General features: G+C 39.0%; 1 protein-coding gene across 5 annotated transcripts in view; it reads right to left on the bottom strand.

The window, feature by feature from the left end:
• GAPVD1 (GTPase activating protein and VPS9 domains 1) overlaps window positions 1-15,022 on the bottom strand; it is a 75,614-nt gene that overhangs the window by 23,552 nt on the left and 37,040 nt on the right. For 2 of the 5 annotated variants that reach the window (XM_040482318.1, XM_040482320.1), the window contains exons 7-13: window positions 11,213-11,373; window positions 8,749-8,878; window positions 7,250-7,375; window positions 4,540-4,713; window positions 2,783-2,923; window positions 1,567-1,701; window positions 975-1,094 (exon numbers count right to left, since the gene is read on the bottom strand). In XM_040482318.1, coding sequence (XP_040338252.1) covers window positions 975-1,094; window positions 1,567-1,701; window positions 2,783-2,923; window positions 4,540-4,713; window positions 7,250-7,375; window positions 8,749-8,878; window positions 11,213-11,373 — 987 coding nt within the window. The remainder of the gene's footprint in view (window positions 1-974; window positions 1,095-1,566; window positions 1,702-2,782; window positions 2,924-4,539; window positions 4,714-7,249; window positions 7,376-8,748; window positions 8,879-11,212; window positions 11,374-15,022) is intronic. The other 3 variants (XM_040482319.1, XM_040482322.1, XM_040482321.1) reach the window with 2 other exon arrangements.

The raw sequence follows: 15,022 nt of genomic DNA, 5'->3' as shown, positions 1-15,022 counted from the left end.
GTCACAACCAGAGCGGAAGAAGAGGGGTGCTGTGCTCCTGGTAGAGGCCAGAGATGCCACTAAACATCCTATAATGCACAGAACGGGTTTGCATAACAAAAGAGTTACCTGGCCCCAAATGCCAATAGTGTGGAGGATCAGAAACCTTGGTTCAGAAAAAACAAAGAATTTTTTTTTTTTTAATTTTTTTTTTCAACGTTTATTTATTTTTGGGACAGAGAGAGACAGAGCATGAACGGGCGAGGGGCAGAGAGAGAGGGAGACACAGAATCGGAAACAGGCTCCAGGCTCTGAGCCATCAGCCCAGAGCCCGACGCGGGGCTCGAACTCACGGACCGTGAGATCGTGACCTGGTTGAAGTCGGACGCTTAACCGACTGCGCCACCCAGGCGCCCCAAAGAATTTTTTTATAAAAAAGAAAAAGAATCTAAAAACCCAGTACTCAGAACAAAAAAACTACTGCTAGCATTTTGGTAGTTCTTTCCTGAACTTTCTCTATGATCGGTTTTGTAATGTTTCATTATCTTATATGTGGGAGTTCTTTAGGATAAATTTTCCAAAATTTTCCATGTTATTTCACATGCTTTAGAGGATTTAAAATCCAGTTGCATAAATTCTGAGTGGTTGCATCAAAATGCATGTAGGAATTCTAGTTTCCAATTCTCAGGTTGTTTCTTGTTTTCTGCCGAATCAATGTTATAGACAACACCGGTATAAATGTTATGGACACCAGTATAAATGCTATTAGAAGCACAAGACTTTCTGCATACCTGGAACTGTTTCCTTACAATTCATTCCTAAAGTGGACTAACTGAACCACATTTAGTTTTGAATTTTCAAGGCCTTCTATCCTGCTGCCAAATCATGCCCCAAAGTGCTAGAACAACTGGTACTATCACCAACAGACACGGAAGACTGCCAATGTCACCCATGAATGGGATCATTTTTAGGTCACTCTCATTTCTACTTCTTACCATGAGTTACTTCATCCATGTCTGGACTAGTGACAGAATCTTTACCCCCAAAATCAGAGCTGCACTCAGATCTCAGGTCTTCAATCTTATTGGGAATATCCTCGGAGGTCGCACTTATGCCTTTAAAATAAATAAAGTAAAAAATAAATAGCAAGAAGAACAAAATAACCACACAAAAAGTATATGAAGTTTGGAGAAATGTAAATATTCTCAAATTTTTTGTGTCCCAGTTTTATACATGTAAGACATTGGGTATCATATCCTTTTTATTGTACTACTGCCTAAATATGTTTACCTTGATTTGTACAACATAATCACAAGTATCATGTGGTATCTAAATACAGTAGCAGAGGCCACCAAGAACAGATAGAATTAGAGAGAGAACACGCACAGACCGTTTGCCAATTACTTCAACAGACTCCATAGAGCCACGTATTAAGTTCTCAGAGATTTAAGGTCCCTCAGAAACAATTCTGTTTCCAGAAAATTCCTCAACTCGTAAATAAAACATCTCTCTCTGTTAGCAATTTTATAAATGGGGAGGTGGGAACACACCTTGCAATCCTTATTCCTTAAAACAAGACAGACATACCCGACACAACACTGAGGCCTGGTGTGCTGGGGCGGGAACTGACCTCCCTGACATCCGTATCATCAGATGTGCTGCCCAGTCCAGAACAGCTCTCCAGTTCTTGTAGACGTTCCTCCTGCTTTAGATCCGGGGCCTCTAAACAGAAGACATGAGGCGCCACATTAGTGATTCTGTTAGTATGCCACAGTTTCAGCTTGTGACCCAGATGAGGAAAGCTACCAGAGCATGAATGAAATCATTGTAAACAGATTTCTAAGTCTGGGCCAGTTAGCACAGCTGATCAGATCGAGTGTTAAAGAAGTTGAGGTTGTGATTTTCATCCCAATATGAGCCAGTCTATCGTGCAAAAGTGAAAACTCCGCCTGCAGATCATTAATCTCATAAAGTATGCTGTTGGTTAACAAGTAAACTCAACAAGAAAATACAGAATAGCTTAGCATTAAACGAACTATTTTCTAAAAAATAACTCCTATGGATGCTCAATAGATGGTAAGCTAATCCTACTGTCTCCTTATCTAAAGGTTAGCATGTCTGAATGCATTAATATTATAAAACACATATCAGAATCACTTAACTATTCTTGAGCCAAGCAGATCACAAAGAATGTAATTCAGACACACAGTTACTTAAATCTGCATTTTGGTAGTTGACATTTCATTGAAAGCAAAGATTTATCTTCATAATCAGCAAAGCAGAAATGCAATACATAAGAAAAGAGAAAGTACAAAACACGTTATATGCATTTATGATAATCCTGCACAAAATAATTCTCAGGACTCCAGAGTCTCAATTTCAGTACATTTCAAAAATATACTAGGTACCTTTTAAAGAGTCAAGTTCTCCCCAGGATAAATCTAGGCATGCTTACCAGACACCCAACCGCTCAGGGTCCAAGTTGTACTGCTATTCCTATTTCGTGACGAGTTAGTGGGAGATACCAAACTCAATGTCCCACACAGAACTCCGGTGAGTTGCTAACAAATGCTTACAAGTAACTACACACAGAGTCAAAAAGCACCTGCCATCTTTGCCTATGCCCTGCAACAATGCATTTTTTCTTGATGGACAGAAAATGCCTTAACCTAACTGTCCATTTGAAATTCTTAGCAATGTGATTGCCTCACACCTAACAAAATGTACATGATACAGAAATTAAGATACCTTACATTTAAAACTTCTGTGCAAATCAGAAAGCAAACAATGACGGCATACTAACCTGAGTCACTTGGCAATACCTCTACACTCCAAGCTTCGCTTGTTGTCTCTGATATGGTAGAACCAGTGCAGGGGTCAAGAAGCACTGACCCTGAACCTGGCAGGCACAGTAAACTGCCTAACATGTTCTCTGCTGCTGCACCTGTATAACCAGTGGGGAGCAAAGGGTTAACGAAGATCCTGATGGAAAGAGCAGTGATCATGGAGAAGGACCAAACGCTAAACCAACACATAATCTCTACTCTACCCACAAGAAGGAAGCCAAGGTAAGTGTGATTTCAATCAATAACACCACTAAAATCACAAATTTCCCACTTTGGTCACAAAGGCACATGCTCCTTTTCCTCAGTTTCCTCCTGTTCAACTTGGACTCTTCATAGAGAAAACACACATTAGATCATTTCAGCTAGCTTTCATCTTGGTTTTTTAGCAAATTTTTACGTGTCCCTAAATATCTAAAATGTACAGTCCTAACAGGGATTAAAACCTCTCAAACAGAGACACTTAACCACAGAAAGGTATACTGGCCAGATATGTTTTCTTCTGGCACATTAGCCACATATTCAGAGCAATAAAATATATTTGCAGGAAAATACACATCTTATGGAACGCTCACTCCACTGCAAATATAGCTCATTGCTCAAAGAGAGCTTATTGCCAGAAAAAATACTACTTTGGCACCAGAAGCAAAGTAATGCGGAACCAATTAACAAGTCTATTTACACCACTGAAAAATACCAATAGAAAGGACTGAACATTATAATACACCTGTGTTAAAAATACTCAAGTTCAGAATGCTCCACTACTTCTGATTATGCCTAATAAAAGAACAATGCTACTTCAGTGCCTGAAAAAACTTTTGGCAAACGGTTACTGGTAAAAGTTACATTTTTAAAGATACATCGTGAAATAATTACAAATAAAATAAATAATGTCTGGAACTTGCCTAAACAGAACTGGGTTGGGTTGGGGAGAGGATAAAAGGGTAGTGGGTGAGAGAAGAGATGAAACAAAACCAGCCACCTGTGTCTGTGTAATAGTTGAAAACGAGTGATGTGCACAGAGTTCGTGATTCTCTCTTGTATCTGCCTGAAAGGTTCCATGATTTAAAGAGAAAACGAAGACGGTGCTTATGAGACTGTATGAAACTTTTCAGAGCTCACAAAATGGTATCCTAAAAAGGGTGAATTTTAAAGTATGGACGTTATACCTCAATAAACTTGGTACTAAAAAAAAGAAAAAAGTAGTTACTCTTTGAAACTGAATTAATCCTTCCGGGAATTTTTTTTTTTTTTTAAGTAGGCTCTATGACTTGAACTCATGACCTTGATATCACGAGTCACATGTTTTACTGAATGAGCCAGTCAGGTGCCACATTATATTCAATTTTTGGAGAATCTCAATATTATATTATTCTGAAAGTTTTGGGGCTATAATCTGTTAAGAATTTCCATCTTCACGTAATGTGCTTAGTCTCAAAAGAATATCCTAAGAATATGTACTATGTCCTGAAAACAAAAAAAAACAAGTCTTTTTTGGTGGGGGAGGGGGAGTTAAGTGCAGGCAGGGAAAACACTACCTACATTTAGGCAAAGAAAAAAAATACACAAGTGCCTGGTTACATACACTTTTCTCAGTTCCCCAGTTAGTGCGAACACACACACCATGTCTGTCAGAGGCTGAAGTTCCCACCCATGAAGGGCAGGTGGATATGAATAACTAAATACCAATCTTCCAGAGAAATTTAACAGCAGTTACCTGCAATTTCTTGTAAGCGATCTTCATCAATGTTAGGGTCGAAATCACTTCCTAAGACATCTGTACTCCACGTCTCACTCACTGTTTCTGATATATCTCTATCATCTGTCAGTCCCATCATGTCACGTATTTCAAACTTTCTTAGCTTATCATCAAGATTATCTTGTGTTGTAGCTATCAAAAACAAAATTAAGCACTTTAAAAATGGTAGCACAGCTATAATTTTTTAAATCAACTTTAAAGATACATATTTTATCATTAACACGGAGCATGCAGTACCAAAACACTGAATCAATGCCCTATAAATGTACTCTTTCACCTTCTGAACTTTCAGCAATATGTACCCCCACTTCTGGTAGATTAACTGGGGTAATTTGTGCAGTGTGACTTTGATTAAAAAAAAAAAACGAAAAAAAAAAAACGGGAAACATTCCCCTCTTTGTCTTTGCAAAGGCCTTGTTACTTGCTTTGGCCAAAAGAGTAAGGAGGAAGTGTGCCAGTTTCAAGGCTAGGCCTTAAAAGTCCTTATAAACTTCTGCTCTCTTTTCACCCTTGCTTCTCCCATGAGAATAAGCTTAAATTAATCTGCTGGAGGATGAGGGACCACACAAAACACAGTAAAGGTCATCCTAGAGCAGCTCCTCACGGGCCAACTGTCCCCCAGCTAAGATTAGCAGAGCTCCCTACTGGTGACTATAGATACATGAGTTTGCCCAGTCCAAACCAGAACCTCCCAGCTGACCCACAGACCTGAGAGCACAAATAAATGTTTATTGTTGTAAAGTCACTAAGTTTTGAGGTGGTTTGGTATGCAGCATTACTCTGGCAATAATCAACTGATAAACCAATACTAAAAAAAAAAAAAAACTTTCGTTTGACTTGAATACATCCACCTGATACTAGTTTTCTCTCTTCCCTTGACTAATGACAAGCAGTCTATAATTTGCCTCAATTTACTTCTTAACCTAGTGTTCACAAAATGTAGACCACCAACCACTTACAAGATCAATCACCTAGAGGGCTTGTTAAAAAAGTGATATTCTTGGGGGCGCCTGGGGCTCAGTCGATTAAGCGTCGACTCTTGCTTTCGGCTCAGGTCATGATCTCCTGGTTTGTGGGTTTGAGCCCCACATTGGGTTCTACGCTGGCAGTGCGAAGCCTGCTTGGGATTCTCTCTCTCCCTCTCTCTCTCTCTCTGCCCCTCTCCTGTTCATGCTCTCTCTCAAAATACATAAACTAAAAAAAAAAAAAAAAAAAAAAAAAAAAAAAAAGGTGATATTCTTTCAACTTCTGTCTTAAGCTACTATTTTAGGTTTCTCTCATTTGCAGAAAATTTAAACCTAATTGATACAGGGACAAACTAATTCAGTAAAATTTAACATTACATTTATTCAAGCCACACATATCCCAACTAGCAATGCTCTTTTCCTTTCTAAAAATGGACTGCACCAGGATTTCTGGAAATGAGATATGGGAAATGGCCTTTTTTTTTTTTTTTATTTCCCAGGTAATTTTTATGCTCACTCAGGTCTCAGAATCATTGCCTCAGACCCAGTTGATCTGCACCTGCCCTCAACACTCCTTTGAAGGCCATCAGTGATTTTTTTTTTAAGTTTATTTATTTCTTATTAGAGAGAGAGAGAAAGAGAGAATGAACAGGGCAGGGACAGAGACAAAGGGGGAGAGAGAGAATCCCAAACAGGCTCCACAATGCCAGTGCAGAGCCCCAGGTGGGGCTCGATCCCACGAACTAGGAGATCATGACCTGAGCCTAAATCAAGAATCAGATGCATGGGGCGCCTGGGTGGCTCAGTTGGTTAAGCGTCCGACTTTCAGCTCAGGTCACGATCTCGCGGTCTGTGAGTTCGAGCCCTGCGTCAGGCTCTGGGCTGATGGCTCAGAGCCTGGAGCCTGCTTCCGATTCTGTGTCTCCCTCTCTCTCTGCCCCTCCCCCATTCATGCTCTGTCTCTCTGTCTTAAAAATAAATAAACGTTAAAAAAAGAATCGGATGCTTAACTGACTGAGCCACCCAGGCTTCCCATGATCTTTAAATGGACAAATCCAAACAACTTTTTCAAACTAATCTTCCTAGAGCACAAAAGGGATCCATCTACTTCTCAGTCCTTACCCCGCATTATTCCCCTACTTGCTAGTTCCTGAGTAAGTACTATGGTTTCCCACCTCTATGACTTGCTTATACTACTCTATTCCTTCACCTAGAATGCCCTGTCTTTAGTTTCTGCCAACACAATGCCAGCCAGACTTTAAGGCTAGCATTTTTTCCCCACTAAGCTTTTCCCTACACTTTAAGCCACACGTATCTCTAACTCAGAACTGCTAAAGCACTTTTATGATACTGTTAATTATTTGTGTACCATCCTCTCCCTATCGTAAGTTCCTTAAGCCCTAAGTATTTATCTTCGTATCCTTTAAAATGTCAGTACTACAGAACTAAAATGCCAAATATTATAGAATTCAAGCAATTCATTTTAATTATTCTATGTAATTTAAGCCTAAAAAATTCATTTACCAACCAAACATTTTTAGGAACTCAAAGAATCATGTATAAATGCAGGTTTAACGGTCATTATATAATCAGCTTAAATTTATTCTTTTACTGAACACAGCTAGCCTACATGGAAATACAGTTTATCTCGCAACCAGGTAAATTCTCTGCTACTTGAGCAACTGTGTTCAACTTAACTTTACCTTGCTCATGCTCCAATAGCTGTAGAGCTTCGACTCCATTGCTCCCAGAAGGTCCTGCTCCAAGTTCTGATACAGACTCTCCTTCCAGGTCTAGAGAAGATACCGAATTGGAGCGATTTGAAGGACCTAGAGAAATGTTTCAACTGTGAGTGAGCTCTTTAATACTCGTGAGCCACCATGCAACTTTTCATGCCTTGATAACACAACAGATTAAGATGCTTTCATTTGTTTGTTTTGATTAAGGTGTTTTTAATACTGCATTTGTACCTTAAAAATATAAATGCCCTTTAAGCCAGCAATTGTGCTTCTAAGAATTTATCCTAAGAAAACAATTCAAAAATTCATGTAAGGTTGCTTGTTGAAGGGCTTCTTATAATTCTTGAAAAGTGGAAGCAATCTATATGTTTAACAACAGAAGAATGTTTAAGTAAATTATGCCAATTTGGGGGCGCCTGGGTGGCGCAGTCGGTTAAGCGTCCGACTTCAGCCAGGTCACGATCTCGTGGTCCGTGAGTTCGAGTCCCGCGTCGGGCTCTGGGCTGATGGCTCAGAGCCTGGAGCCTGTTTCCGATTCTGTGTCTCCCTCTCTGTCTGCCCCTCCCCTGTTCATGCTCTGTCTCTCTCTGTCCCAAAAATAAATAAAAACGTTGAAAAAAAAATTAAAAAAAAAAAAAAATTATGCCAATTTGAAGTTAAAGAAAAAAAATTAAAAACCTAGGCTATTTAAGAATGTTAAATTACAAAGAAAAATATCACTGCTATACTGTTAGACAAAAAATGGTTACAAAACAACATAAACCTAATTTGGCTATAAATAAACCAAAATGCTGTTACTAATAGAATGGTAAAATTACAGATGATTCCATTTATGTTCTGCATTTTCTAGAATGACTATATACTACCTATTCTGAAAAGTTAGAGAAAAAGAAGTTATTATTTTATGTTTGAAATGATAGTAAACTTGGGCTTTTTTCATTAAAAAAGTTTGTCCTTGTCCATGAAATGATGAATTCTCAATCTTAGCTTTCAACTTTCTATTTTATTCCTACTTCCATTCTATCTTCCTGCTTTATCAAGGTATGAGTGTGTCAATAAAGAAATACAGAACATTAAAAGTATACACGACATCCTGAAATACTAGTGAGTCCATTTATTTCCCACTTAGACATGCATTATCCTCTAAAGGAGCTCTATAAGCATTGGTATATATCAATACTACAGAAACTTGGTATTATTCAAGCCTCAATAAAGACATATCTTCTCCATTGTATATGATCAAAGGTCTCTTGCAATCTTTTTCTTTTTTAAATTATTTTCTTAAAATCTTAATTTATTCTAGAAACAATCTTTATAGCCAACTATTTAAGATCATTAGAGGAAAACTTCATTACTCTCCCCAGGGAGAGGAACAGATGGTATAATTTATAAGGCTCCTTTAAAGATCGCAAAACAAAGTATTACTTGAATCACACAACTCTTTGAATGAAGTAACCCTTCACCTTCAGATATTCCTTCCAGATTATCACTGCAGAGGGAAAAGCGCAAGGTTTTATCAGGTTTACCGTGGAGTTTGTTTTCATCGACAGGGACATCTCCTTGTCCTCCATCCGAAAGTTGCATGTTTAGGACCTGAAAAATAAAATGGCTTTGGTTTATCACAACTGAAAGACAGATTACTGATATGAAAACAGACTGCAACAAATGCATATTACGAGATTCTGATCAAGGTTTTAAGTACCCCTAGAATAAAAGTGTATCAGTTAAAAAAAACCTGAACCTACGCCTTTCCATCACCCAGTGTCAGAGATTGAACAATCAGGTATCAGTGACTGGTGGGTAGCATCATAAAAATCAAAAGGCTTCGGAATTAGCAGTGGGGTCTGTCTGGTTCTGCCATATACCAACTATGTAATCTTGGGTAAATTTATTTACCCTAAACCTCAGTTTCTTGATTTCTAAAACAGCAATAGTAACAGTATGCATGCCATGGAGTTGTTGAGGGTTAAATAAAAAAATGCACAGAAATCATTTTGCACGGTAAAATGACATTAAATTTGCAGTACATTTTTTCAAAAGTTAATAAACTAATTCAACAGAAAGAAAACATAGGAACAGACTATCCTGTAGGCATCAGAATTCAATCAGTCTAGTTTGAACCTTGCCTTGATCACCATATACACAGCCACAAAAGTCCATACCAGAAGCTACAGTGTTTTCAGAGCCATCTCGCCTTAGAGCTGATGGCCTTTTAAAAATGTTTTCTATTTGTTAGATGACTCCCAAATAACATAATTACTTTTCAATCCCCACAAGCCTCGTAACTCAGCTTTATATGTGTATCTTCAACTGAGTGAAGAATTGAGGGCTTTGCTGGAAGTCAGCATGTTTTAAGCACACCCGGAACTCAAAATAACAGCCACCGTGCTCCTAGGCTACTGGTAAAACATGAAGGAAGAATAGTATCCTCCCTTGAAAAGGAAAAACAAACAACCGCTCTAAGTGCTTTTGGCCCTACATTTAAATGAGTAAATTAAAGGGTTTTTAACGACTCTATACATTTACTCAGGTGATGCCTTTAAAGTCATTTAAAAATAGAATTTTTTTCCTACTTGCTGGAAATTAAATGTGGACATAAAACTTTTACATTTTGTATTTTTAAGATAACTTGGATCTTTAAACTCCTAGTGAGCAATGTGTAAAGACTCTTCAGGAAAAATCTATCCAAAGGTCTAGAGAGCGATTTGATTAACGGCAAACAAAAGGCTCCTCCTACCACAGTGGAGAGATTGCCCTGCAAGGGGATACAGGCTGCTGTCCGCGAGGCTGCCAGAACTGTGAGCTGGGGGAAGGCTAACGGGGAGGCAGAGTGCCACAGAGTTCCCTGGCTGAAATTCAGTGGTTGTTTTTCCTCATTCAGCATTCCCCTGGTTCTGGTAAGGCTTTTATTACATTCTGGAGTTCCTAAAAAGTTGATTCTGACAGTTTTTGCCAGCTCATTTGTGTGTGTGTGTGTGTGTGTGTGTGTGTGTGTGTGTGTGTGGACAGAGTTCTGGAGTTTGACAGAATTCTTTCGTATGGGTCATGCCACAGTTCCAAACACCGCCTTACCAACCACCATCGTCACTTTATCAACCACTATAACTGGTCCCTTTGTCCCAGGCCAGGAATTTTTCTTGACTAATAAGCAGTCACTGTTGAATATAAAATGATGCTTCTTTTATATTTCTTCTTTCCTTCTGCCTCTGTCCCAAGCTCTTCTGTTAACAAATATCTTAAAAGTGATGCCCACACCCCAACTCGATTTCTTCAAAATAGTTTACTTTCTTTTTTTTAATTTTTTTTTCAACGTTTATTCATTTTTGGGACAGAGAGAGACAGAGCACGAATGGGGGAGGGGCAGAGAGAGAGGGAGACACAGAATCGGAAACAGGCTCCAGGCTCTGAGCCATCAGCCCAGAGCCTGACGCGGGGCTCGAACTCCCGGACCGCGAGATCGTGACCTGGCTGAAGTCGGACGCTTAACCGACTGCGCCACCCAGGCGCCCCAAAATATTTTACTTTCTTAGTTTTCTTTTCGTTTATCTCTTCCATTTCTTCCTAACCAACCAAAGAACAGAAAATATTTCTAAAGAATGTCTGGCTCTTTAAAGCAGCAATACCACTAGTTTATCGTTAAAAAGAAAAGAAAAAAAATTTCCTACAGGTCAAAGTCCATACCACAATTTCCCAGCTTCCTATCTCTTCTATACTATTAGGAAAATTCCTCCTGGTGTGGACCTAATCACCAATGACAGTGCTATTGATATGTTAATGTGAAAGGCCCCTGAAGGGTTCATAGGGAATTTGGCATTTAATGCATTCATTAAACACATACTGACTTATACAAGAGACCATTAATTAGAAAAAAGAAGTAAGTTTCTTAACACTGATGGCTATAAGTTAAATGTAACAATACGTTCATACCTCATTTTCCGACATCATCCCTGGAGTGAGCTGGGGACCTGTCCCTAAGGAAATGACCAACACCTCTTCAGGCTGCACTTCCTGGATGGTTTCTTGAGATGACCCTTCATGGTCCATATGTAAGTCCATTAGCACATTGGTGCGGCTTCTACTCCGAGTTGCTAATAAAAAGATTTTCAAATACAATAATTTAGAGAACAAGACAAAACAAAGAAAATGGTACACTAAACACAAAAATATATTTTCTATTAATGTAGGACATTTGCATATGCACAAAAAAAGGGTGGTGAGAATATGAATTAAAACAAAACCCTCCACCTTCCCAGTTCTCTGCTGATAACTAACACAGATCCTCCTTCAAAACTGATAGAAACAGGGGCGCCTGGGTGGCTCAGTCGGTTAAGTGTCCGACTTCAGCTCAGGTCATGATCTCACCGTCTGTGAGTTCGAGCCCCGCGTCGGGCTCTGTGCTGACAGTTCAGAGCCTGGAGCCTGCTTCAGATTCTGTGTCTCCCTCTCTCTCTGACCCTCCCCTGTTCATGCTCTGTCTCTGTCTCAAAAAATAAATAAATATTTAAAAAAAAAAAGATTTAAAACAAAACTGATAGAAACATTGATCTGTGTGCACCTGCCAGGAAGTGACACACAGATGAGCGCACCTGCAGAACAGCAAACACATCTCTCAACTGAAGACGTGGGGTGACAAAAAAAGCATTACCGTATTTCTTATCAGTGTACCTTCAACTCTTTCTCCTGGAAAATGACTGAACTGCCACAGGTCTCCCATACTAATAACTGAACTTACAATCATTTGAAAATTTCATATAGAGGGGTGCCTGAGTGGCTCAGTCGGTTAAGCGTCTGACTCCGGCTCAGGTCATGATCTCATGGTTCACGAGTTCTAGGCCCACACTGGGCTCTATGCTGACAGCTGGGAGCCTGGAGCCTGGTTCAGATTCTGTGTGTGTGTGTCTCTCTCTCTGCCCCTCCCCCATGCTCACTCTCACGCTCTCTCTCTCTCTCTCAAAACTGAATAAACATCAAAAAGAAAATTTCATATAGAAATCTGCTAGCCATATAACGTATACTAATTAGACAATCGTTGACAAAATCAGAATCAGTTTTTGAAAACACATTGATTTTCCTGAAAAGTATTAACTTCTTTTCAAAGATGCAGAAAAAAAGATTTCCCTATGTTTGAATAGAAGTTTCTCCTCTGCTTTATGGAAACATTCTAAATTAGTAAAAAATCCAATTATTTTGGGATTTTTCTTCCTCCTACCTATAAGTACACAAGTAATACTTTTTTCTAAAATAATCTGTCAAGGCGCCTGGGTGGCTGAGTTGGTTGGGCATCTGACTCGTTTTTGGCTCAGGTGATGATCTCTCAGGTTCGTGGGTTCAAGCTGTAGGTAGGGTTCTGCACTGGCAGGGCAGAGCCTGCTTGGGATTCTCTGTCTGTCTGTCTGTCTCTCTCTCTCTGCCCCTCCCCTGCTTGCACACACATTCTCTCTCTCTCTCAAAAGAAATAAACTTAAAAAAAAAAATACAACAAATAATCCATCCCACACATCTTACAAGAACTTTTAGACACCGAAAGACTTAGCTTGACAATTTCTCTGCAAGTTTAAGTCTCCTATGATAAATTCAATTTTCTTTCAGAGGGCAATAAAATTTGGTACAACTAGAATACTAAACAGAAATTCTATTTCAGTGCAAAATAATCAAAAGTACAGACATAAAGCAAAAACGCTCTGTAGCAACAAGTCTTTCAACCTCACTTTGAATGAAAATTGACCTACTTGAAGACAGAATTATAAAGAATCCTCTCTACACAATGCTGTAGATGTGTTCATTAATCACTCTTACTTTCAAAATTCAGAGCACACATCAATTTCCCAAAGTGTAACCCAGGTTCACTCCCACCTTTATTTGCTGACCCTCACTCACTGTTTTCTAACGAACTGTGAAATTAAATCCAACTTCATGAACAACTTATGAATCTTAAGCAACAAACTTTATAATTTATAAAAATGCAAGTAATAAAAATCCATATAGCAATTTACATAAAGCAAAAGCAACATGCACACAGAGCACAGTTTCATAAACCATTTCTTAAATGAAAGTTATATAAGAAGAGGAAGAACAGCCTATTACGCACAAAATGGGGTTACTAGAGTAATATGAGCAGTTAGATTAGTGGCTGAGGAATCCCAGACAGTGATGGCTGCTAACTGTTGTCCTGGGTTGCAAAAGCATTAAACAGAAAGAAAATCAACCCTCTGAATAATGGGCACATTTTTTAAAAATATGAAATAAATTCAGTGACCAGGTCATACGACTATACAAAGTAATGGGGGCAAACATCTGAATATTTACTTTCCGTTATACCCATATTTAATGACACTTCTAGATGACAAGAAATGAAAGAACTCATTTGCAGGAGTGAATAATGGAGGAAAAAAAATCTCTGATTTACTAAAAATCATTCATTTGTTTAAAAAGTGCAAATAGGCTACATTAAAAATCCCCAAGTGTCAAAAAAAAAAAAAAATCACCCAGTGTCAAAATTCATCTTTTTTCTATTTTTAATTCTGAAAACTGACATTTCAGGATGATGAAAGCCAAGGACTTGAAGAATATGATATCATATTCTTGTTGATATTATTCTATTAAATGTAAGATGGATTAATTTTAAGAAACTGACAATTCTTGGGGCGCCTGGGTGGCTCAGTCGGTTAAGCGTCCAACTTCAGCTCAGGTAGTGATCACAGTTCATGAGTTCAAGTCCCACACTGAGCTCTGTGCTGACAGCTCAGAGCCTGGAGCCTGCCTCAGATTCTGTGTCTCCCTCTCTCTGCCCCTACCCTGCTTGCAATCTGTCTCTCTCTGTCAAAAATAAACATTTAAAAAAATTAAAAAGAAATCAACAGTTCGTAACAAATCAGCTCACGGAAGTTTAAAAATGAAATCCCATTCTGTAAAATGTGTAAAATAAAGTACCTATTCATGTTCACTAACTTGCTGAGCTCCTCCTCATTTTCATTAAAAAAATGGCACTAAAATACTGCTCTCTTGGCCTAAACACTCTTTCCCTCCCTGTCTTGGCTATTTTGTCTCACTCCCATTCATCCTTCAAGAGAAAGTATTAGCTTCACCTGTTCTAGGATCATCTCCTGACATTATCACCACTTGGACAACATGGGTGCCCCATAAACCTCCATGCATGCTTATCTCCATCAGACATTAGCATAATGAAGGGAAATGGTCTCCTCTTATTCTCCCCAATAGACTATCAGCAACTAGAGAGTAGCAGCCTATCCTAATGCTCTCTGCATTCCCAGGGTCCAACACAGTGCCCCCACCCCTACCCCGCAGGATAGTGATTATACCTACTCTTTTTGTGGGGACTTTTTGCATGATTAAATGAAACTACATCTATAAAGTGCTCATCCAGAGTCTGGTACATGGTAATGCTGAATCAGTTTGTGTGAGTGTGTGTACAGATAGATAACAGAAGTTTACTAGGTGAATAGAACTTAATTAAACCCAATTGTTTTAAATAAGCTTGACTAAATAAAAAGAAACTTTATTTTATAAAATAAAGGTATCGGGGCGCCTGGGTGGCGCAGTCGGTTAAGCGGCCGACTTCAGCCAGGTCACGATCTCGTGGTCCGTGAGTTCGAGCCCCGCGTCGGGCTCTGGGCTGATGGCTCAGAGCCTGGAGCCTGTTTCCGATTCTGTGTCTCCCTCTCTCTCTGCCCCTTCCCTGTTCATGCTCTGTCTCTCTCTGTCCCAAAAATAAATAAA

This window comes from Herpailurus yagouaroundi, unplaced genomic scaffold (assembly GCF_014898765.1).
Source record: "Herpailurus yagouaroundi ecotype Mexico unplaced genomic scaffold, PumYag 160, whole genome shotgun sequence".
Classification (NCBI taxonomy): Eukaryota; Metazoa; Chordata; class Mammalia; order Carnivora; family Felidae; genus Herpailurus; species Herpailurus yagouaroundi.
Note: the sequence above shows the minus strand (reverse complement) of the source record. Positions and strands in the feature narration are given on the sequence as shown.